Below are 23,520 nucleotides of genomic sequence, written 5' to 3'. Positions count from 1 at the left end.
GTGGCTGAGATACACCCATGACCAACTCGGAAACAAGATTGCATAGTGGAGAAGTTATGGTGGGATTCGAAATGGTCGGTGATCTGTTTGTTAACTTGGCTTTCAAAGACTTTTGAAAGGCAGGGTAGGATAGATATAGGTCTGTAACAGTTTGGGTCTAGATTGTCTCCTCCTTTGAAGGGGGGGATGACCGTGGCAGCTTTCCAATCTTTAGTGATCTCAGACGATAGGAAAGAGAGGTTGAACAGACCAGTAATAGGGTTTGCAAAAATTGCGGCGGATAATCTTAGAAAAAGAGGGTCCAGATTGTCTAGCCCAGCTGATTTGTAGGGGTCCAGATTTTATAGATCTTTCAGAACATCAGCTATCTGGATTTGGGTGAAGAAGAAATGGGGGAGGCTTGGGCAAGTTGCTGTGGGGGGTGCATAGCTGTTGACCGAGGTAGGGGTAGCCAGGTGGAAAGCATGGCCAGCCGTAGAAAAATGCTTATTGAATTTCTCGGTTATCGTTGATTTATCGGTGGTGACAGTGTTTCCTAGCTTCAGTGTAGTGGTCAGCTGGGAGGAGGTGCTCTTATTCTCCATGGACATTAGTCTCCCAAATCTCTTTGGAATTACTGCTACATGATGCAAATTTCTGTTTGAAAAAGCTAGCTTTTGCTTTCCATTACTGCCTGTGTATATTGGTTCCTAACTTCCTGAAAAGTTTAATATCCTATTGCATATTGTATATACACTTACACCTTGCAATAAGCTATACTGGCCTCCATACATAGCAAATATATGTGTTGCCATGGCGAGGTTGAATAATTTCCATCCATCAATCCATTCACATTACAGGTCTGTGTTCTGTCTCCATCTCACTTGAAAGACCACACAACCAAATATAGGCATTTACTACCCCCTACTGGTCTAAGTGAATAATGCAGCATGTGTTGTAGATCAGAAGTGTGCGTTTGTGTGCAAGTGAGAGCGCAGGTGCTTGTGTATAATGTCTCTGTGCAGCAATAATTAAATGAAACAAGATTGGTCAAAAGCACTTCATTGATCAAAAGCACTTCATTGATGTTCATCATCACAACACATTTAAAACTTTTCTCAAACAGGGAAGAGTAGAATGCCAATAAAAGTGTTACGGTGATTTGAATCATCATATATCCTGTAGTTTGCAGGGAGTTGCATAAAAACGACATCTCCCACTTCCAGCTGTAGTATGACTGCATTGGATGCATTCCTAAACTGCTGATGGTCACCTACTTCCCCTGAATGAATTATTAGCTGTTCATTCTTGAACAGGGATAGGCCCATAACTGTTGACTGGAGAAAATCACCCATTGTGAAGCTGAAGTAGTAGACCCCTCTCACAGGTGCTGTGAAGATACCTGGATGTCAGGGAAATCATAGAGATCATCAAGACTTGTGCTGCACACTACATGACCGTACCTGTAGCACATTGACATAAAAGTATGATCTTGATTGCACTAAACAAAATCATGGGGCATCAAATGCAACCTGCCACCAACATCAAGCAGTTTTTACTAGTTGTGCTGGGGGTTTTTTAAACTTCAGATGCACTTGTTTTTGACTAGGTAGGCAATAGTCTACACTAACTGTTGACTGATGTTGATGAAGACAGTACAGTACCTGTAGCTTGGTTGTAGTGTTCACCGGTGTTTGTGAAGATGTTCTTGTAGACTACGGTGGTGGCAGTGTTGAATGGTCCTTGGTGTCCAGTTTTTCCCAAAGAGGTTGAAAATGCCACCTTGGGTCTCTCTGTGAATGCAGGAGAATAAAGAGAATGATTGACAAACATTTGCAGGAAAACAGTTGCAGGAAAATACCCCGGAGAACATGAAATTAGTGTCTTGATCATTAGCAATCATAATGACAAGATAATTAGGTACCTACATTCTGCCTGGTTTCTATGGCTACATTAACAATAGTTCATTTGATGTACAAACTAACTAAACAAACTGATTTAACTGTACATTTTTACCTGCATTCTCTGTCTTCAATGCCTCAAGTTGTCCTTCAGACCTCATCAGCCTGGACCCCATTACTAAGACAAAATTAAATAATTTTAATGTCAACAATGGAAATTAACCAGAGTATAACATGACTCAGTCAACTGATAGTGGGGCTTAGTATTCTGCTATGACCTGAGTTCTCTGTTTTCAGCACCTCCACCTGAGTCTTAGTGTCTCGTAGTTCAGTCATGGTGCGGCTCAGCTCTGCTCTTTGCTGCACCACCATGTCTCTCAGATCTCTCAGCTCAGACTTGATGTCAAAGTGAAGGGCTGTCTGTAAGTGAGAGGATTCATCTTCACTTGGAATGTCCTTAGCTACTCCCAAATGACAGATCAGCAACACCAGTGGAGTTAGAAAAGCTCTCATTGGGAAAATATGCATGGAGCTAGTTCAGTATGCAATACACTCCAAACATCAGTCTCTTTAAAAACACCTTGTGGTTAACCATTAACTTGGAGAATTTAGCGGTCTTCTGGTACACCCATAAAAGGTTTAAACTGGGCCATAAGCACTTTTCCCACCTGTTATTTTTCTGTAATATTTAAACTAGGTCATTGGCCCTTTGTCCGCTTGTTATTTTTCTGTAATATTTAAACTAGGTCATTAGCCCTTTGTCTACCTGTTATCTTTCTGTAATATTTAAACTAGGTCATTAGCCCTTTGTCTACCTGTTATATTTCTGTAATATTTAAACTAGGTCATTAGCCCTTTGTCCGCTTGTTATCTTTCTGTAAGGTTTAAACTAGTTCATTAGCCCTTTGTCTACCTGTTATCTTTCTGTAATATTTAAACTAGTTCATTAGCCCTTTGTCCTTGTAACGGCATTGCTCCTCCTCTGAGGAGGAGGAGAAGCGAGAAGGATCGGAGGATCAATGCGCAGCGTGGTAAGTGTCCATAACGTTTATTTCAAGATATAAACTGAACACTATGAAACAATACAAAAAAATAAATGTGAACATGAACGAACCAGTACCGTGGCAACAAACACACACACGGAAAACAAACACCCACAACTCAAAAGTGAAACCCAGACTACCTAAGTATGATTCTCAATCAGAGACAACTAACGACACCTGCCTCTGATTGAGAACCATACAAGGCTGAACTCAAAACCCCAACATCGAAAAACACACATAGACTGCCCACCCCAACTCACTCCCTGACCATACTAAATAAAGACAAAACAAAGGAAATAAAGGTCAGAACGTGACAGTTCACCTGTTATCTTTCTGTAAGATTTAAACTAGGTCATTAGCCCGTTGTCCACCTGTTATTTTTCTGTAAGATTTAAACTAGGTCATTAGCCCTTTGTCTACCTGTTATCTTCCTGTAATATTTAAACTAGGTCATTAGCCCTTTGTCTACCTGTTATCTTTCTGTAATATTTAAACTAGGTCATTAGCCCTTTGTCTACCTGTTATCTTTCTGTAATATTTAAACGAGGTCATTAGCCCTTTGTCCACCTGTTATTATTCTGTAATATTTAAACTAGGTCATTAGCCCGTTGTCCACCTGTTATTTTTCTGTAATATTTAAACTAGGTCATTAGCCCGTTGTCCACCTGTTATTTTTCTGTAATATTTAAACTAGGTCATTAGCCCTTTGTCTACCTGTTATCTTTCTGTAATATTTAAACTAGGTCATTAGCCCTTTGTCTACCTGTTATCTTTCTGTAATATTTAAACTAGGTCATTAGCCCGTTGTCCACCTGCTTTTATTCTGTAAAAGAGGTCCCCTCAAAAATAGTAAACTAATAAATATTGGACCAAATGCTACTTCTAGGGGCTTTAGGGTTAAGGTTAGGGTTAGGAGTTTTGAATGGGACAAAATGTTGTGTTCCCACAAGGTTAGTTATACAAGGCTGTGTGTGTGTGCGCGCGCGTTGTTTGGTGATGCCCAGCGTGCATGAGCAGAGCTGAATGGCGTGAAGGAGAAGTGTTTTGTGGGTAGTGGCGAGGGGAACAAGGGAGGTCACGGAACCCTCTCTACTGTACACATCTGAGTTGATGAGTGTTTCACTAGAGCCCCTGCTGCATTTTTAATGCCCAGCTAGTAAAATATTCAGAGCTGTGAGTCTGGAGGGACATATACACGGTGCCAAAAAAATAATAAAAAAGTAACAATATGTACAGTGCCTTCGGAAAGTATTCAGACCCCTTCACTTTTTACACATTTTGTTACATCACAACCTTATTCAAAACTGGATTGAATAAAATCCTCAGCAATCTACTCACAATACCCTATAATGACAAAGTAGAAACAGTTTCTTAGAAATGTTTGCAAAAATATATAAATAAAAATACTTTATTTGCATAAGTATTCAGCCCCTTTGCTATTGAGCTCAGGTGCATCTTGTTTCAATTAATCATCCTTCAGATGTTTCTACAACTTGATTGGAGTCCACCTGGGTTAAATTCAATTGATTTGACATGATTTGGAAAGGAACACACCTGTCTATATAAGGTCCCACAGTTGACAGCGCATGTCAGAGCAAACACGAAGCCATGAGTGCGAAGAAATTTTCCGTAGAGCTCCGAGACAGGAATGTGTCAAGGCACAGATCGGGGGATGGGTACCAAAACATTTCTGTAGCATTGAATGTCCCCAAGAACACAGTGGCCTCCATCATTCTTAAATGGAAGAAGTTTGGAACCACCAAGACTCTTCTTAGAGCTGGCCGCTTAGCCAAAGTCAGCAATGGGGGAGAAGGGCCTTGGTCAGGTAGGTGACCAAGAACCAGTGGTCACTCTGACAAAGCTCTAGAATTTCTCTGTGGAGATGGGAGAACCTACCAGAAGGACAACCATCTCTGCAGCACTCCAACAATCAGGCCTTTATAGTAGAGTGGCCAGACAGAAACCAATGCTCAGTAAAATGCACATGACAGTCTGCTTGGAGTTTGCCTAAAGGCACCTAAAGGACTCTCAGACCATGAGAAACAAGATTCTCTGGTCTGATGAAACCAAGACTGAACTCTTTGTCCTAAATGCCAAACATCACGTCTGGAGGAAACGTGGCACCATCCCTATGGTGAAGCATGGTGGAGGCAGCAGCATGCTGTGGGGATGTTTTTCAGTGGCAGGGATTGGGAGACTAGTCAGGATCAAGGCAAAGAGTAACGGAGCAAAGTACAGAGAGATCCTTAATGAAAACCTGCTCTAGAGCACTCAGGACCTCAGACTTGAATCTCATCGAACATCTCTGGAGAAACCTGAAAATAGCTGTGCAGCAACGCTCCCCATCCAACCTGACAACCTTCTAAAAACCTGTATTTGCTAATCCTAAACTTAAACTTAATCTGAACCCCCAAAACCCCCCAAAGTTCTTGCTTTCTTACCTTTTCAGGACATTCTAGTGAATTCTTAGGACATTGTGGTACTGTAGATAAACTGTAGGTTAACATTCACACACACACACAGACACACAGTGAGTTTAGATAGCACCAGAATATCTCCAAGTTTCCTGTCTGTGTCTGTAACCAGTTGAGAAGCACCTGCACCCTGATTAGCATCCACCAAGTTTCCTGTCATGAATGAAACATGTTTCTGGAAGCCATGGCTGTAAGGGCTTTGTCGTAAACAAACAGGCTGTTAGAGTGGCTGTAACTGCTGGCTGTGAGGACTTGTGCAGCTGGCCCAACTAAAAGAGTTGAGCAGATTCTAAAGGTATGGCACAGGGCTAAGCACAGAGTGGCCCTGCTCACACTATACAGAATCATTAACAGTAACACAAACAGACAGATGACATGGCAGTGTCCTCTCCCACACACATGGCCCCTGTCAAGGCCTGTCAGCACACTCAGCATAAAGGAAGATGTTTGCATGTGGTATTGTACCGTCCTTTCTGTTTGTTTTTCTGACACACTCAACTTGTGTTTGTGTGTCTCCATACAATCAAAAAATGATAATGTTGCATGAATGGTTGCATTTGTATTATACTTGTATTTTAAGCAGCTGGACAAACTGTAGTATTTTTTTAATATTTGTTTTTATCATTTAATAATTTATTTACCTTCCTATTTCCCAAGTAATGTTTTTTGTTATTCACAAGGCCAAGTGTTTGTTTTTCTGCTGCAGACAAATTGCCCTTCAGGGCAAATAAAGATTTATACTGCACTAGCAGACTCACATGTACTCATACAAAGAGACAAGGAGGTTAAGGGTTTCTGGAAATATAACTTCAATTAGCCAGGAGTGAGAGAAGCCATGCAGAAGTCACCTGGACCCCAAGGGGTCATGTTTTATTGATTCCCTCTCTCTCACTCAATTCCTGTCTGGTTAAATCCCATCAAAATACGTAAACGTGAAAACCATTTTCTGGAGAGAAGACTCTCCCCATAGTCCCACTTGCTAACTGTGTATTAAAATGAACTTTTATTGGCCACCCAAATTTCAGGAAATGGGGATGTAAATACATGCAGTAAACAAAAAAAAGGACTTCAGTCCACATCAAACACAGAAAAGTACTTTAATTAACACTGACATGGATTACCATGGGGACTAGGCTATGGTAATTAGTTGTGGATATGCCACACAAACACATTAATGCACGCATGTGCACACCCACAAACGCATACGAACACACACACATACAAACACGCACAGACACATTCTAAAACACACACTTAGGATCACACACAGGCAAGCTACTGCAAAATTAACTGAACCCTTCACACCCCCCTTCTTCACAGTTGTCACCTCCACATCATCGGCCCCATATACAAATCAACAATGACATTTGGCTTTATGTTGCATTATGGGCCATAGGGGATAGATGGCATTATATACTATAATGAACCATGCATTATGATTTTGAATGCTCATTATCATACAGTTGGACACATACAGACTTTCTATTTTGTCCTTTTTTAAATACTTAAGGATGCATGTAATCTCAAAACATTAAATACATGTGAAATAAACGTGAATGACAATCCTATTTGGTGTTTAACCAAACAACCTTTTCATAGGAATTGGCCCATAAATTACTGGTCATTGACTGTACATTTTTCATAAAGAGAATTCCAATACTTATTATTGGAAATGGACCTAATGTATATTCATATAGAACTATCATCATCATATTACATTCAGTCTCAATGCTTGGGCTTTCAGAGTGGCAATTTGGTCTAAGGCACTGCATCTCAGTGAAAAAGGTGTCAGTATAGTACCTGGTTCAATTCCAGGCTGTACCATATCTGGCTGTGATTGGGAGTCCCATAGGGCGGTGCACAATTGGCCCAGAGTCGTCCGGATTTGGCTGGGGCAGGCAGTAATTGTAAATAAGAATTTTAATTTGTTCTTAACTGACAGTTACATTTGTGGGGCAATACTTCCTTCTATTGTACAGTTATGGAACAGGTTTGCAGAGGGAAATACAGGGGAAACATGAGAATAAGAGAGCTACAGAGTAATGAGAATAGGGACATTTGTTTTGTAGAAAGAGGTAAAACCGTTATTTTTCAAAAGTCACTCTTCTCTTTGTATTACAGTATGTGCCTGACAGACAGAGGCCCTGTAGATACTCTAAAAGCAGCTACTCATGGCAGAGACACGTGGCAAAAATACAACACCAGACCTTGACATATTCCACAGGTTGATTCTTTCCCACAACACTTTGGGAAAGTTTCAAACATTTCCAGACATCAGTGTGTAAACTATTCGAAGATAATCGGATGGAGTCCATATTTAATCATTAGGTTTGACCTTGTTGTGTACTAGATAACAAAGATGATGGTTACATAATGTCGACTAATCTAGACATGTATAAAGAGGGTGTTCATGTTCCGAAAAGACACTTCACTAACGGGTTGTATAATACAGTGTAATGATGATGAGGGCTGTTTTAGTATCTCTGGTGTTACTTGTTTGTTTGTGTGGGACACAGGGACAGAAAGACAGTGAGGAGGTCAGGGAGCATGATATCCCTCAGCTGGGTATCAATGAAGAGGGATAGAGTCAGATTGGAAGATATGAAGTTGATACCTCTACTGAAAAACAGACAACCAACCAGCTTAAGATCTGGAATGAGCTGAAAGAACTGAGAGACATTGTGATGGATCAGAGAGTGGGGCTCACCACTTTATTTTAAGAATGTGAAATGTCAGAATAATAGTAGAGATAATTACTTATTTCAGCTTTTATTTCTTTCATCACATTCCCAGTGGGTCAGAAGTTTACATACGCTCAATTACTATTTGGTAGCATTGCCTTTGAATTGTTTGACTTGGGTCAAACGTTTCAGGTAGCCTTCCACAAGCTTCCCACAATAAGTTGGGTGAATTTTGGCCCATTCCTCCTGACAGAGCTGGTGTAACTGAGTCAGGATTGTAGGCCTCCTTGCTCGCACACACTTTTCCAGTTCTGCCCACAAATTTTCTATGGGATTAAGGTCAGGGCTTTGTGATGGCCACTCCAATACCTTGACTTTGTTGTCCTTAAGCCATTTTGCCACAACTTTGGAACCAAGCTTTAACTTCCTGACTGATGTCTTGAGATTTTGCTTCAATATATCCACATGATTTCCCTTCCTCATGATGCCATCTATTTTGTGAAGTGCACCAGTCCCTCCTGCAGCAAAGCACCCCCACAACATGATGCTGGTGCCCCCGTGCTTCACGGTTGGGATGGTGTTCTTTGGCTTGCAAGCCTACCCCTTTTTCCTAAAAAGATAACAATGGTCATTATGGCCAAATAGTTCTATTTTTGTTTCATCAGACCAGAGGACATTTCTCCAAAAAGTATGATCTTTGTCCCCATGTGCAGTTGCAAACCGTAGTCTGTTTTTTTTTTATTGCGGTTTTGGAGCAGTGGCTTCTTCCTTGCTGAGCAGCCTTTAAGGTTATGTCGATATAGGACTCGTTTTACTGTGGATATAGATACTTTTGTACCTGTTTCACCCAGCATCTTCACAAGGTCCTTTGCTGTTGTTCTGGGATTGATTTGCCCTTCTTGCACCAAAGTACTCTAGGAAACAGAACTCATCTCCTTCCTGAGCAATATGACGACTGCGTGGTCCTATGTTGTTCATACTTGCGTACTATTGTTTGTACAGATGAACGTGGTACCTTCAGGCGTTTGGAAATTGCTCCCAATGATGAACCAGACATGTGGAGGTCTACAATTTCTTGGCTGATTCCTTCTGATTTTCCCTCTTCTTTCCCTCTTCAATTTCTTGGCTGATTCCTCTTTGAAAAGGGACAACTCATGAAAAAAATAAAAAAGGATGTGGCTCATCCCCCAAAACCACAATACATTCAGAACATTGTCAACAGTTATTTGCATCATTTGGGATACTAAGAAGGTTAGGTCCATCTCTTGTCACAAATATAAGATTATTTCTTTAAACGTTAGGATGATTTCTAAAACGCATTATCTGCGTGTCAGTGCGACTACACACCTGTATAACAAGCAACTAGGAATTTGGAAAGCATCCAGGGTCCAGGGTTTTTCTTTCTTTTTTTTACTATTTTTTACATTGTAGAATAATAGTGAAGACATCAAAACTATAAAATAACACATATGGAATCATGTTGTAACCAAAAAAGTGCTAAGCATATGTGGGAAATCCTTCAAGACTGTTGGAAAAATATTCCAGGTGAATCCGGTTGAGAGTGCGCGAAGCTGTCATCAAGGCAAAGGGTGGCTACTTTGAAGACTCTCAAATATAAAACATATTTAGATTTGTTAAACACTTTTTTTTTGTTATTACATTATTCCATGTGTGTTATTTCATAGTTTTGATGTCTTCACTAATATTCTACAATGTAGAAAATTGTCAAAATAAAATAAAAACCCTTGAATGAGTAGGTGTGTCCAAACTTTTGACTGGTACTGTATTAGCTGAAAACCTATTGACTAACTTAGTCCTCTTTATTCATATGTGGAACTTAAGGCTTCCACAAGACTACCGCTGCCTTTTTGGAGATGGTGTTCCATGACAGGTCACAGTCCTTCACGGTTATAACTGAATAGGTCTGTGCTAAAGTGAAACTTAATGAAAGTCTTACTCTACCCTGGTGGAAGCTATTACCACAAAATCATCATGAAATTCAAAACAGGGAATGTGCATTGTAATAACAGATATACAGTGCATTCGGAAAGTCTTCAGACCCCTTGACTTTTTCACATTTTGTTACGTTACAGCCTTATTCTAACTAAAATGGATGAAAAACATTTTTTCCTCATCAATCTACACAAAATACCCCACAATGACTGATCAAAAACAGGTCTTTAGAAATGTTCAGACCCTTTGTTATGAGACTCGAAATTGAGCTCAGATGCATCCTGTTTCCATTGATCATCCTTGAGATGTTTCTACAACTTGATTGGTGTCCACCTGTGATATAAGGTCCCACAGTTGACTGTGCATGCCAGAGCAAAAACCAAGGCATGAGGTCAAAGGAATTGTCCATAAAGCTCTGAGACAGGATTGTGTCGAGGCACAGATCGGGGGAAGGGTACCGCCGTCTGGCCAAATTGAGCCCCAGAGTTTCTCTGTGGAGATTGGATAACCTTTCAGAAGGACAACCATCTCTGCAGCACTCCAACAATCAGGTTTTATGGCCAGACGGAAGCCACTCCTCGATAAAAGGCACATGACAGTCCGCTTGGAGTTTGCCAAAAGGCATCTAAAGGACTCTCAGACCACAAGAATCAAGATTCTCTGGTCTGATGAAACTAAGATTGAACTCTTTGGCCTGAGCATCACGTCTGGAGGAAATCTGGGCCCATCCCTATGGTGAAGCATGGTGGTGGCAGTATCATGCTTTGGGGATATTTTTTAGCGGCAGGGACTGGGAGACTAGTCAGGATCCAGGGAAAGATGAACGGAGCAAAGTACAGAGAGATCCTTGATGAAAACCAGCTCCAGTGCTCTCAGGACCTTAGACTGGGGTGAAGGTTCACCTTCCAACAGGACAACGACCCTAAGCAAACTGCCAAAACGACGCAGGAGTGGCTTTGGGACAAGTCTCTGAATGTTCTTGAGTGGCCCAGCCAGAGCCCGGACTTGAACCCGATCAAACATGTCTGGAGAGATCTGAAAATAGCTGTGCAGCAACGCTCCCCATCCAACCTGACAGAGCTTGTGAGGATCTGCAGAGAGGAATGGGAGAAACTCCCCAAATACAGGTGTACCAAGCTTGTAGCATCATACCCAAGACTCAAGGCTGTAATCTCTGCCATTGGTTCTTCTACAAAGTACTGAGCAAAGAGTCTGAGTACTTATGTAAATGTGCTATTTCAGCTTTTTAATCTTTATAAATTTGCAAACATTTCTAAAAACCTGTTTTTGCTTTGTCATTATGGGGTTATTGTGTGTAGATTGATGGGGGGGGGGGGGGGTAATTTAATCTGTTGTAGAATAAGGCTGCAACGTAACAAAATGTGGAAAAGTCAAGGGGTCTGAATACATTCTGAATGCACTTTGTATGTTGCCTCATGTTACTTTCTGTATATTGTCCATTTCTTTTGATTATTTATTCACAGACAGACCAAAGGTAGCATTCTCTGCCTCACTGGGAATCAGTGGAGAATTGGGACCCTTCAACAGTGGAACCACCATGGTCTATAAAAACATACAGTGGCTTATAAAAGTATTCGCTCCCTTGGCATTTTTCTTATTTTGTTGTCTTACAATCTGGAATTAAAATAGATTTTTTGGGCCTCCCGGGTGTCGCAGTGGTTAAGGGCGCTGTACTGCAGCGCCAGCTGTGCCATCAGAGTCCCTGGGTTCGCGCCCAGGCTCTGTCGTAACCGGCTGCGACCGGGAGGTCCGTGGGGCGACGCACAATTGGGTTAGGGAGGGATTGGTCGGTAGGGATCTCCTTGTCTCATCGCGCACCAGCGACTCCTGTGGCGGGCTGGGCGCAGTGCGCGCTAGCCAAGGTTGCCAGGTGCATGGTGTAGCCTCCGACACATTGGTGCGGCTGGCTTCCGGGTTGGATGCGCGCTGTGTTAAGAAGCAGTACGGCTGTGTATCGGAGGACGCATGACATTCAGCCTTCGTCTCTCCCGAGCCCGTACGGGAGTTGTAGCAATGAGACAAGATAGTAGCTATTACAACAATACCACGAAATTGGGGCAAAAAAGGGGTAAAAAATAAATAAAAAAATAGATTTTTTGGGGGGTGATTTGATTTACACAAGATGCTAAATATTTTTTTATTGTGAAACAAACAAGAAATAAGACAAGACACTGAAAACTTTGTAGAGCCACCTTTTGCAGCAATTACAGCTGCAAGACTCTTGGGGTATGTATCTATATAAGCTTGGCACGTCTAGCCACTGGGAGTTTTTCCCATTCTTCAAGGAAAAACTGTTCCAGCTCCTTCAAGTTGGATGGGTTCCGCTGGTGTACAGCAATCTTTAAGTCATAACACAGATTCTCAATTGGATTGAGGTCTGGGCTTTGACTAGTCCATTCCAAGACATTTAAATGTTCCCCTTAAACCATTCAAGTGTTGCTTTAAATTCTGACAAATTTCCCAGTCCCTGCCAATGAAAAACATCCCCACAGCATGATGCTGCCATTTTGGCGAACACCAAACCTGTTTGCTTGTTTTTTTCTTTAATTAAGCAATGGTTTGTTATGGTGCCATATTCTTTCCAATTTTTAATAATTGATTTAACAGTGCTCCGTGGGATGTTCCGTTTCGGATATTTTTTTATAACCCAACCATGATCTTTACTTCTCCACAACTTTGTCCATGACTTGTGGAGAGCTCCTTGGTCTTCTTGGTGTCGCTTGTTTGGTGGTGCCCCTTGCTCCGTGGTGTTGCAGACTCTGGGGCCTTTCAGAACAGGTGTACATATACTGAGATCATGTGACACTTAGATTGCACACAGGTGGACTTTATTTAACTAATTATGTGACTTCTGAAGGTCATTGGTTGCACTAGATCTCATTTAGGGGCTTCATAGCAAAAGGGGTGAATACATTTGCACACACCACTTTTCCATTTTTCTATTTATGATTTTAAAAAAAACATGTTATTATTATTTATTTTTTCACTTCACCAATTTGGACTATTTTGTGTTTGTCCATTACATGAAATCCAAATAAAAATCAATTTATATTACAGGTTGTAATGCAAAAAAATATGAAAAATGCCTAGGGGGATGAATGCTTTTGCAAGGCACTGTATTCACAAACATCAGCAACCACTACAACCTAATTACAGGTATGGTAATGTCCTCACAAGAATGTGTACTGAAGCACACAGTTATCTGATTAATAAAACACTAAACTGGAGCTCATCTCTATGTTAGGAATGATCTCTCTCCTTTAATTAAATCTTCACTGCACCAGTGAGAGGGGTCTACTACTTCAGATTGACCCTTTGTGGTATTGGTACAAATGGATGGGTGCTTTGCTTTATAAAAATATCAGCATAAAAAAAGTTAGTATTGCATGTTGATGAAATCAATAGCGGTGGGCATAAAAAGTTTGTGTCTAATGCAGCTGTACTACATCTGGAGGAGAGTGATGTGTTATACATGAAAACCAGTGAGAGAGCTTCTGATGATTCAAATAACCGTACTATCTTCAATGGCTTCCTTCTCTTCCCAATGGGAAATTAACACCATGTTGTGATGAGAAGCTTCACTAAAGTGTATTGATGCTGGGAATACCGCTCGAATCAACCAGTGAAATTTACTCTCACTAATAAATGCACGATTGAATGCACGATTCAAAAAAAACAAAAATAAAAAATAATAATATTTGTCACATACACATGGTTAGCAGATGTTAATGCGAGTGTAGCGAAATGCTTGTGCTTCTAGTTCCGACAATGCAGTAATAACCAACAAGTAATCTAGCTAACAATTCCAAAACTACTACCTGAAGACATAAAGATATATGAATGAGTGATGGTACAGAGCGGCATAGGTAAGATACAGTAGATGGTATTGAGTGCAGTATATACATATGAGATGAGTATGTAAACAAAGTGGCATAGTTAAAGTGGCTAGTGATACATGCATTACATAAAGATGCAGTAGATGCTATAGAGTACAGTATATACGTATACATATGAGATGAATAATGTAGGGTATGTAAACATTATATTAGGTAGCATTGTTTAAAATGGCTAGTGATATATTTTACATAATTTCCCATCAATTCCCATTATTAAAGTGGCTGGAGTTGAGTCAGTGTGTTGGCAGCAGCCACTCAATGTTAGTGGTGGCTGTTTAACAGTCTGATGGCCTTGAGCTAGAAGCTGTTTTTCAGTCTCTCGGTCCCAGCTTTGATGCACCTGTACTGACCTCGCCTTCTGGATGATAGCGGGGTGAACAGGCAGTGGCTCGGGTGGTTGTTGTCCTTGATGATCTCTATGGCCTTCCTGTGACATCGGGTGGTGTAGGTGTCCTCGTAGAAGTTTGTGAGTGCTTTTGGTGACAAGCCAAATTTCTCCAGCCTCTTGAGGTTGAAGAGGCGCTGCTGCGCCTTCTTCACGATGCTGTCTGTGTGGGTGGACCAATTCAGTTTTTCTGTGATGTGTACGCCGAGGAACTTAAAACCTACTACCCTCTCCACTACTGTTCCATCGATGTGGATAGGGGGGTGTTCCCTCTGCTGTTTCCTGAAGTCCACAATCATCTCCTTAGTTTTGTTGACGTTGAGTGTGAGGTTATTTTCCTGACACCACACTCCGAGGGCCCTCACCTCCTCCCTGTAGGAGCAAGACATCCTGGTCCGTGATGGGGCTGGTTTTCTTTTTGTAATCCGTGATTGACTGTAGACCCTGCCACATACCTCTTGTGTCTGAGCCGTTGAATTGAGATTCTACTTTGTCTCTATATTGACGCTTAACTTGTTTGATTTTCTTGCGGAGGGAATAGTTACCCTGTTTGTATTCGGTCATGTTTCCGGTCACCTAGCCCTGATTAAAAGCAGTGGTTCCGCTTTCAGTTTCACGCGAATGCTGCCATCAATCCACGGTTTCTGGTTCACGATTGCACTATACAACGTGATACCTTTATGATTCAATATTATTTTGGTCAATATCTGGGATTTCCTGGATATATGAAACGTAAACATATTGAAATAACTTTGTATCATGAGCATGTTTGTGGAGTTGTTCAGAGGGATGGTACTGTATATTTTGAAACAGTAGATGGCAGCAATACCCAATAAAACAATCACTGCCTGCACTAACAACTCAGAATAGGGGTAATAACAATGATAAGATATGGATATAAAGCTGTAATTACCTCAGAGTTAAACAATGTGCCATTACACTGTACATTGATCATGGTGGTTGTGCTGTAAAAAAAAAAATCTGATTGTCAAATACTATTTCAGTTATACAGTTATACAGTTATCCTGATTCCCCGCCTAGTGAGAACAATTGTTTGTGAAGTTGAATATTGGATTTCACTGTTGCTTTATATGAGTTGTAATGTTAATAATTCTGTCAAATATGTTATATTCTGAGAGAGTATTAAATATGTGTAGGGGGTACTGTAGTTAGATTGTATCACAACGTACTATGGACATACACAGTCCATGGCAGAAATATTAGCTCCAGACTATTGTAGCGAATGGTGGGGCAGGGAAGTGAATCCGGGTCGCTGGCATGAAAAGGCAAAAACCATACGTATTTGGCCACCAGGATTAACCCCATGGTGGAAATTGTAAAGTGGTTCATATAGCAAGGATCGCTACAATATCATCATAAGCAGGACATGTCACCAAAATGTATTTTTCTTTCTTGTATCACAAAACGTTCTGATCGAACTAAAAACTGTACAATGAAGAAACTGCTGTCACCCTATCACCCACATGATGTGTTGAGAGACACAGGGTAAAATATCATGTCTTCTCTGCTGGTGTGATACCCTGCAGCAATTTGCCATATCTTGTTTTTCAAGTCTGGTGGTACTTTTCACCCAGTCCCTTCCCTTGTGATTTTAGTCACTTCCTTCTGTCTCACTCTCTTTCTCTCTCCTTCCCCTCAGATGAATTTCGGATGCCAGTCACCCAGCCATAGATCTGTGTGTGCGCATGAGAAAGGGAATAGTGAGAGAGAAAGAGGAAGCGAGAGAGAGAGTGAGAGAGGGAGGGAGGAAGAGAGGAAGGGAGAGGGATAGTTGGACAGAGTGCTGAACGTAGGGCAGTGCATCATTGTGTTATGATGTGAGCAGGGAGGCAGGAAGGAGGAGAGGGACCAAAGTAAGAGGAGGAGAGAGGGAATAAACTGAGAACGCAGCTGGACTACATGTCTAGTCTGAGGGAGCCAGATTAGTGGTGACTCAGAGCTTTTGGAATACTTACCAGAAGGGAATATGGCTTTGCACCACTGTTAGACTGCATAGTGTATGCTCATGTGAGTTTGTGGGTGCCACGGAGGGACTGAAAGGGAGAAGGAGTTCAACCTCATCAAAAAGGAGTCACCCAGTGCCCCCCTCCTCAAAGACTTGGAGTAAAGGAGTACAGAGGAGGGGGGCAAGGTGGAGAGGAGGCCAGGTGGAGAGGTGGGCCCCCACGTCTGGACGCAGAACACCTAAAGGACAAAGTGAAACGTGCCACAGCTCAACCCAAGGTTTGACAAATGCTGACAATGGTAAGTCACCTGAACATGCTTAGTGACCCGGTCAAGATTGACTGTGAAGGCAGGGGACAGGTTCCTCATTGCTCTGTCCTGGATATAAATCTATATAGTGATGATGAGAGGACACTGTTTACACCTCTTTTACAGTGTCAGAAAGGGAATTATTGGCAGATTGATCAACTGTGTATGAGGAGGGGCTAAGGCATTTGTCACGGAATGTTCCGTAGTGACATCAGATGGGGTCAGTTGGGACTACAACCAACTGACATCTACAATGTGACAGTCAAAGAGTGGTGCCTGCAGGCACAACTGATTAGATGATCTGCCTGCAATTCTGACAGCACTGCATGACGCCTGGGGGGTGAGTGTGAGCTGTGGGACAAAAATATTTTTTGCATGCACACACTCAGTCACACACGCACGCACACACACAGCTATCTTGAGGTATTTTACTGTATCAGCAAATGCAAACTCACACATAATGTTTTAGGCACACCCACTGCCTCTCATACACACACACACACACACACACACAGACACAGACACAGACACACACACACACACACACACACACACACACACACACACACACACACACACACACACATACACACACACACACACACAATTGTCCTTGCTTTGGCACAAACTATAGTTGCATGCATCAGTCAAATAAAGACACACATACACACTCGGCTACTCTGGCATTTACTGCGTCAGTTAAATGCACACAGAGTCACTGATTCATTTCCCCTTGTCAGGCTTTAATTAAGTCATTAGCATAAATTCATACATTATCCCCCCGCCCAAGGTTGGGACAGGACGGTGTGAGAGGATGCCCATGAGGGAGACAGAGAGAGAGGTCACCACAGGAGTCATGCTGTGCCTAGATGATCTCTGTGAAATATGACCTCTGAAGGAAACAGAACCTGGGCAGACCATGCTTTTATGTTCTGAATATAATGTGCTGAATCCAGTAAGGGTTTCCTTTGACTAAAAGTAAGCAAGGGTCAGGACTCCAAAGACTGTTTCTTGACTGTCATGCACCCCCATGTCCTGCTCTGTGACACCTTGGTGTTATGAGGGTACTGTAATCCAGCTCACAATACTAAAACAACCTCTTCTACATTATCTGATATAATATTGTATCACATTGTCAGTGTAGGGTTTATCTCTCACATTGTCAGTGTAGGGTTTATCCTTCTAAATTCTTTCATGTTTGTTCTAACTTGTGGTAGACGAGAAAATGTCCATTATTCATGACTATCTCCAATTTGCTGTCAAGGCTTCAGACCTTTGTTTGTCCTCTATTTCTGATGCATATGGGCAGCTCTGGCAGTGTCCTTGATTTGTACTTTGTTGGAATCCAATTGTTCTGCCCTGGTACGGATTCCTTTCACAGTGCCTTATCAAAATGAGACATCATAATGTGCTCTTTACAATAAACTAACCTTGACTTTCCCATAGATGTGATGGTGATGGTGGACACAAGCTCTCCTGGGTTTTCAGGCCACTGAGTCAGTCGGCCAGGTGATGGGGAGACGGGCGGCTGACCTGACCACTCCTGTGCCAGTACTGGGAGTTCCTGCCCTGGTGGGGGTGCGTGGTTGGAGTACAGCAGGGGGGGAGAGGGCTGGGGGAGTGCTGCCATTGACATGGGGTCCCCACTGCAGTATCGGAGTGCAGACTTCACCCGGCATGAGAGCTCCACCCATCTTGCACGGGACAAAACTAACAGGCACATTCCCCAGTCAATCAGAAAGAAGCATTACTCCTACATGCAATGGCTACATCCCAAAAAAGGCAAAGGAAGAGGAGGGAATCAGACAGACTAAGAGTGTCAGACAAAGAGGTGTTCTTTCAAAACAGAGGAGTTTAGATTCCAAGACCAAAAAAGGTGTGACATTTGAAGAAATTTCCAGTGAACTTACAGAGAATGTGGTCTTCAACAAATGGAAAAGTGGGACTTATTGCTATGCCCGGGCAATCAAGACTAACCCACACCTATTAGGGGGCGTGGGGAACAGCAAGATTAAAGGGAGGCGGGACTTGCGCTACACAAATGGCAGCGTAGTTGACTCGGAGGCTATAGGAGGGATTTGTATTGATGGCAGTGATGAGGCGGAGCCTGTCTCGACCATGTCCTCTCGAGGAAGGGACCAATCAAAACCTAAAGAACATTCTGTGGCACATTCATATTGTGGGAATGCAAAACGACGACCTGCTCCCCCACCTCTCTGGATGCTCCAGGAAATGTGCAGACACTGTGGAGGGAGACAGACTGTGGTCCCTGGAGCTGGAGATGAAGATGCCAGTCTGGAAGTTAAGAGCACTTCCTCTGCATGCCCTGAAGGAACAACAGCCATGAAAACACCTATTTCACTCACAGACAGAAACCACCTTCTCCCTTCACATACTGAGAAAGAGAGGAACTCTACATGCTCCACTCCGAGGCTTGCAGACAGGGATCTGATACAAAGACAGCCGACACAAACAGAATCTCAATCCACCCACCCCCGCTGTAAACCCATAATTTACAACAACAAAGACAGGAAGCCCAACCTGCCTGCAAACCCAGCGCCTGCATGGAAAACCAAAGATCTGAAACAGACTAATGGTTATACCTCACATTATACATACCCCCTGCATACCTCTATCAGAGACCCAGTAGAAACCCTAGTTACGCCTTCACATACACACTCAGACAAGCCAACCCACCAAAGAACCATCTTACACACAAAATCTATTACAGTCACTAAGGCAACTATTGAACCCAGGCGTGCAGATGCCAACACCCATGAGACCCCATCTCACTGGAGTAAAATTCCTCGACCGAAAATACTCCAAATGTATCCTCAGATCGCAATAGCCACCAGGGCAAACACGCCACACGCACACCGTAAACATCCAAAGACACCCACACACCCAAATACACAGCCCAACCCATCAAACACATCATGTACATCTACTCACCCTTACCGTCCAAACACACCATACAGAACCTTTCCTCCAAGCCATGTTAACCCATCCCATGTTATTAGAGCCCCTAAGCCTGAAAACACAAAAACACGGTCTAACACTGCTACAACATTACATAGAAGTGCACCCCCTTACCCTGCTAACACACACGCAACTAAACCCCTTAACTCTGCAAACTCACATACAGCTACACCTCCCACCCCTGAAAGCACACTGACGACAACCACAAAACTCCTAAACAGTGCTACTAAAACGATACATAGAACAACACTCCCTAGCCTCGCTAACACATTACATATAGCTACAACTCTAAAACCAGCAAACACACCATGCAAAGCCACTCTCTCTTACCCTTACAACCCATCACACACAACTACTCTCACAAGCTATTATAACCCATCACACACAACTACTCCCACAAGCTATTATAACCCATCACACACAAATACACCCACAAACTATTATAACCCATCACACACAACTACTCCCACAAGCTATTATAACCCATCACACACAAATACACCTACAAAACCTTTGTTCCATACCCTTAACCTGTCAAACACATCACACACTCCTATTTCCCCTGACTCAGCTAATGCATCCCCCATAACACCCCCTAACGTTGATAACGCATCACATACAACTGTATCCTCTCTCTGTTCAAATGCCTTATGCACAGCTACGCAGCATCAGTCCTCATCCACGTCACTGACGATCTGTAGACCACTGATCATGACACAGATACACAACAATAAAACACCTGACCCATCAAACAGATCAACCACTAACACGCAGAATAACAGCACATTTATAAATACACATATTGAACAAACCGCTGCCCTTCACACCAGCTCTCATAACAGATTTGTTGTTGATCCAATAATGCATGCAAATGTATATGCCAAAGTATTGTCTCTGTATAACAAAAGTAGACACTGTACTCCTGTCATCGTATCACAGACACATCAGGAAAGACACTCTGGAATATTCAATGCATCACAGGTCACTAACCTTCCAAAACACATCACTGAAATAAAGATAAACAAAGAATGGGAACAGCAGGGACACATTGTCACACAACATCAGGGAGACCTTTTCACAAACCTAAAACCTGGATCTGAGTGTCAGATACATTCTCACAAAGAGCACATTCCCCCTAGCATGTTACATACACGTGCAAATACCACATTTAGATTCAGCGTTGGCAGGCAGATATACACAAATTATGCTCCAACTTCCAGCACACCACAGACACAAACAGATCCTAAGCCCCTCATTGCATCAAAGACAAACACTACTGCACATGTCAAACCCATCACCGAAACACCAAATCACATAAACAAAGACTTCCGTTCCACACCAACCCCACACAAACACACAAGCCCCACACACCGACTCATACCACAGGCCCGTCCATACACAATCACTGAACTCCTCACACACAAAGCCGTAAACCCCAAGTACAACCCCCTTTTGCCGCCATCACGCATGGCACACCTAGAATCCTACACCCTTACCCATTCCAATCAGACACACCAGATGATCCATCCAGTATTTTTGTTGTCAAGTACCATCCCACAACCCTCCCGAGACGACCCTAGGCTGGCTCACTCCCACCCGGCTGATACAGACCTGCTGCTGCTGCCCCCCTCCCCACAGTGCAGCAGGCCAGCCCCTTTCCATAGGAGGCTGCAGTGTGTGGAGGCCAGCCTGGCAGCCAACCAGGACAGGATCACTACACTTCTCAACATCATCCAAGACCTTGAGATGAGCCATGCTCTCAACATGGGGTAAGAGATAGAGGGGAAGAGAAAGTGAATGTGAGAAAGGGAAGAAATAGAAAGGGAAGTAGAAGGAGTGAGTAGAGAAAGTGAACGGGATGACATTACAGAGAAGAGAGAAGGAATTAGAGAGAAGCCTCTTTTGTTCTAGTTAACATCTCCTGCTCTTTGTTTCAGTCGGCGATGCTACAGGACAGGACAGGACCTCCGGGAGTGCTCCACCTGTCAGAAGACTGCTTGTATCGTATATAGGTGAGACACAGGAAGCATGGTCAGATCGGCGGACTCTTTCCTTCTGTTTTTGCTTTCCTCCTTTTCACCCTCTCTTGCTCTATCTCTCTGTCCCTGCAGTGTGGAGTATGACTTCAGGCAGCAAGAGAGACGTTTCTTGGAGGTTTTGTATCCCCAGAGGGCTGACAACAACACTCCTCCCTCCCTGCCCCACAACAGCACCCTGCTGACAAACGCCATCACTAAGACCATGACCAAGTCCAAGGTTAAAAGCAAAAAGTTGTGCAAGATGCTTTTCCAATGGCTGCCAAGGACAATTCAGCGAACAAAGTCCTCCTTTCACCAACTCTCTCCAGATCATTTGAATTCCTAGCATGTTATTCATGAGGTATTGAGGTATCCCTGTAATATAAGATCTGATGGTGTGTTCAAGACAACTGGGAACTCTGTTAAATACAAGGTCAAATCAAGATGTCAGTAATCTCCAGGTCGGAAAACCAGAGCTCTTGAAAGAGGCGGAATTCCTGAGTCGGAATTCTGAGTTAGATGAACGTTCCAAATGATTTTTCCCTGTCGGAGTAAGTTTTTCTGAGAGTTCCCAATTGTCTTGAGCACACTGAAGTCGGAAGTCAGAGATTTCCAAGTTCCCAGTTGTTTTGAACTCGGCATGATGTCCCTATCACAGCAAGTAGCACTTGTCATTGTAGAAGACACCTACATCCCTTCCTGTCCACATGATGGGTGTCCTGAAATCTGATTTGCTCCTTAATGACTGATTGACACCCTATTGCCCAATCATGACATAGCATGAACAGGAATTGCCCTTAGTAACTATAGACCTTTGCCCAGTCTAGCAACAGTCTATCATATGGAGAAAACTTCATCCCTCAGGTTAAAATCATGAACTTTCATCCAAAGCACATGCACTAGTTGTTGAACTAGATACAACATCCAAAAGTTTGCTAGATTGCAATCACTATTTTCAGAGCCTATTGTAGATGATAGTCCATATTCTATAGTATTTTATTGTAGCTAAGCATCAGTGAAGTGTTGTAGTCCTCTTACAGATTCCCCTACCAGATTATCCCAGGGTCAATGTATATACATCATAATTTTGAAAAATAAACCAAAGCCCACAGTACATACTGTAAACATTTTCTTTTCATGTTTGATTAAATATCTTATCGCTGACATCAATGTCTATCCTTCCTTGGTTGTAATATAATCTCTTACATAAAACACACATAAGGTACTGGGACATATACAAGCACTCACGCATGGTGCTACACAGGAATCCACCCATCAAACTCATGCATACTGTAGTCATCCAGGTCCCCTCTGTTCTCTGACCTGACACTGTTAGACAGTTCTCAGCAGCCAGCTCGTCCTGGAAGTGGAGAAACTTTCATTCTCTTTTTCCCAGAGGGGATGAAGCTCATGCAGAAGGTCTCCAAATCCCCAAACAATCTAAAGCCTAACAGGGTTTCTTAAAATTCCACGGAGTTAAACAAAGGCAGGTTGGAACCCGGCGGCAGGGTAGCCTAGTGGTTAGAGAGTTGGACTAGCAACCGGAAGGTTGCAAGTTCAAAACCCCAAGCTGACAAGACACAAATCTGTCGTTCTGCCCCTGAACAGGCAGTTAACCCATTATTCCCTGGTAGGCCGTCATTGAAAATAAGAATTTGTTCTTAACTGACTTGCCTAGTTAAATAAAGGTAAAATAAAAAAGGTAAAATAATAATAAAGGTAAAAAAATGACGCATGGAAATCCCACAATAAAATGTTCCATGGGCACATGCAGATACACATGTGTGCACCACAGCACATACACACTTACTGTGTTCATACACAACCTCCTACACCAAAAGCACCAAATGGCAGGCTTCAAGTAAGCATTAATAAATTTAGCTCATGCTGCTAATGAATGTCTCTTACAAATAAGC

At 42.5% G+C, this 23,520-nt stretch overlaps 2 protein-coding genes across 2 annotated transcripts; one reads left to right on the top strand and one right to left on the bottom strand.

The window, feature by feature from the left end:
- Nucleotides 1-1,025: 1,025 nt before the first annotated feature.
- Nucleotides 1,026-2,435, bottom strand: cbln17 (cerebellin 17). Its single transcript, XM_021626102.3, has 4 exons — nucleotides 2,159-2,435; nucleotides 1,996-2,058; nucleotides 1,644-1,772; nucleotides 1,026-1,381 (listed from the first exon to the last, which is right to left on the bottom strand). Exons 1-4 carry the CDS (start codon nucleotides 2,406-2,408, stop codon nucleotides 1,098-1,100), a joined length of 726 nt encoding a protein of 241 aa, XP_021481777.1. The 5' UTR covers nucleotides 2,409-2,435; the 3' UTR covers nucleotides 1,026-1,097.
- A 13,556-nt stretch (nucleotides 2,436-15,991) lies between these two features.
- Nucleotides 15,992-22,729, top strand: LOC110537218 (uncharacterized). Its single transcript, XM_021623091.3, has 4 exons — nucleotides 15,992-16,598; nucleotides 18,054-21,355; nucleotides 21,524-21,598; nucleotides 21,698-22,729. The coding sequence occupies exons 2-4, from the start codon at nucleotides 18,120-18,122 to the stop codon at nucleotides 21,948-21,950; spliced, it is 3,564 nt and encodes a 1,187-aa protein (XP_021478766.3). The 5' UTR covers nucleotides 15,992-16,598; nucleotides 18,054-18,119; the 3' UTR covers nucleotides 21,951-22,729.
- Nucleotides 22,730-23,520: the final 791 nt, after the last annotated feature.

This window comes from Oncorhynchus mykiss, chromosome 12, assembly GCF_057628025.1.
Source record: "Oncorhynchus mykiss isolate SJ-2025 chromosome 12, ASM5762802v1, whole genome shotgun sequence".
NCBI lineage: Eukaryota > Metazoa > Chordata > Actinopteri > Salmoniformes > Salmonidae > Oncorhynchus > Oncorhynchus mykiss.
This window is presented reverse-complemented; position numbering and strand designations above follow the sequence as displayed.

Coding starts and splice junctions, on each gene's coding strand:
- cbln17 (XM_021626102.3), bottom strand. CDS start 2,408: ATGCATATTTTCCCAATGAGAGCTTTTCTAACTCCACTGGTGTTGCTG. Junction 2,059..2,158: donor GCTGAAAACAGAGAACTCAG/GTCATAGCAGAA, acceptor ATTTTGTCTTAG/TAATGGGGTCCAGGCTGATG. Junction 1,382..1,643: donor ACACTACAACCAAGCTACAG/GTACTGTACTGT, acceptor CCTGACATCCAG/GTATCTTCACAGCACCTGTG.
- LOC110537218 (XM_021623091.3), top strand. CDS start 18,120: ATGGGGAGACGGGCGGCTGACCTGACCACTCCTGTGCCAGTACTGGGA. Junction 21,356..21,523: donor AGCCATGCTCTCAACATGGG/GTAAGAGATAGA, acceptor TCTTTGTTTCAG/TCGGCGATGCTACAGGACAG. Junction 21,599..21,697: donor ACTGCTTGTATCGTATATAG/GTGAGACACAGG, acceptor CTGTCCCTGCAG/TGTGGAGTATGACTTCAGGC.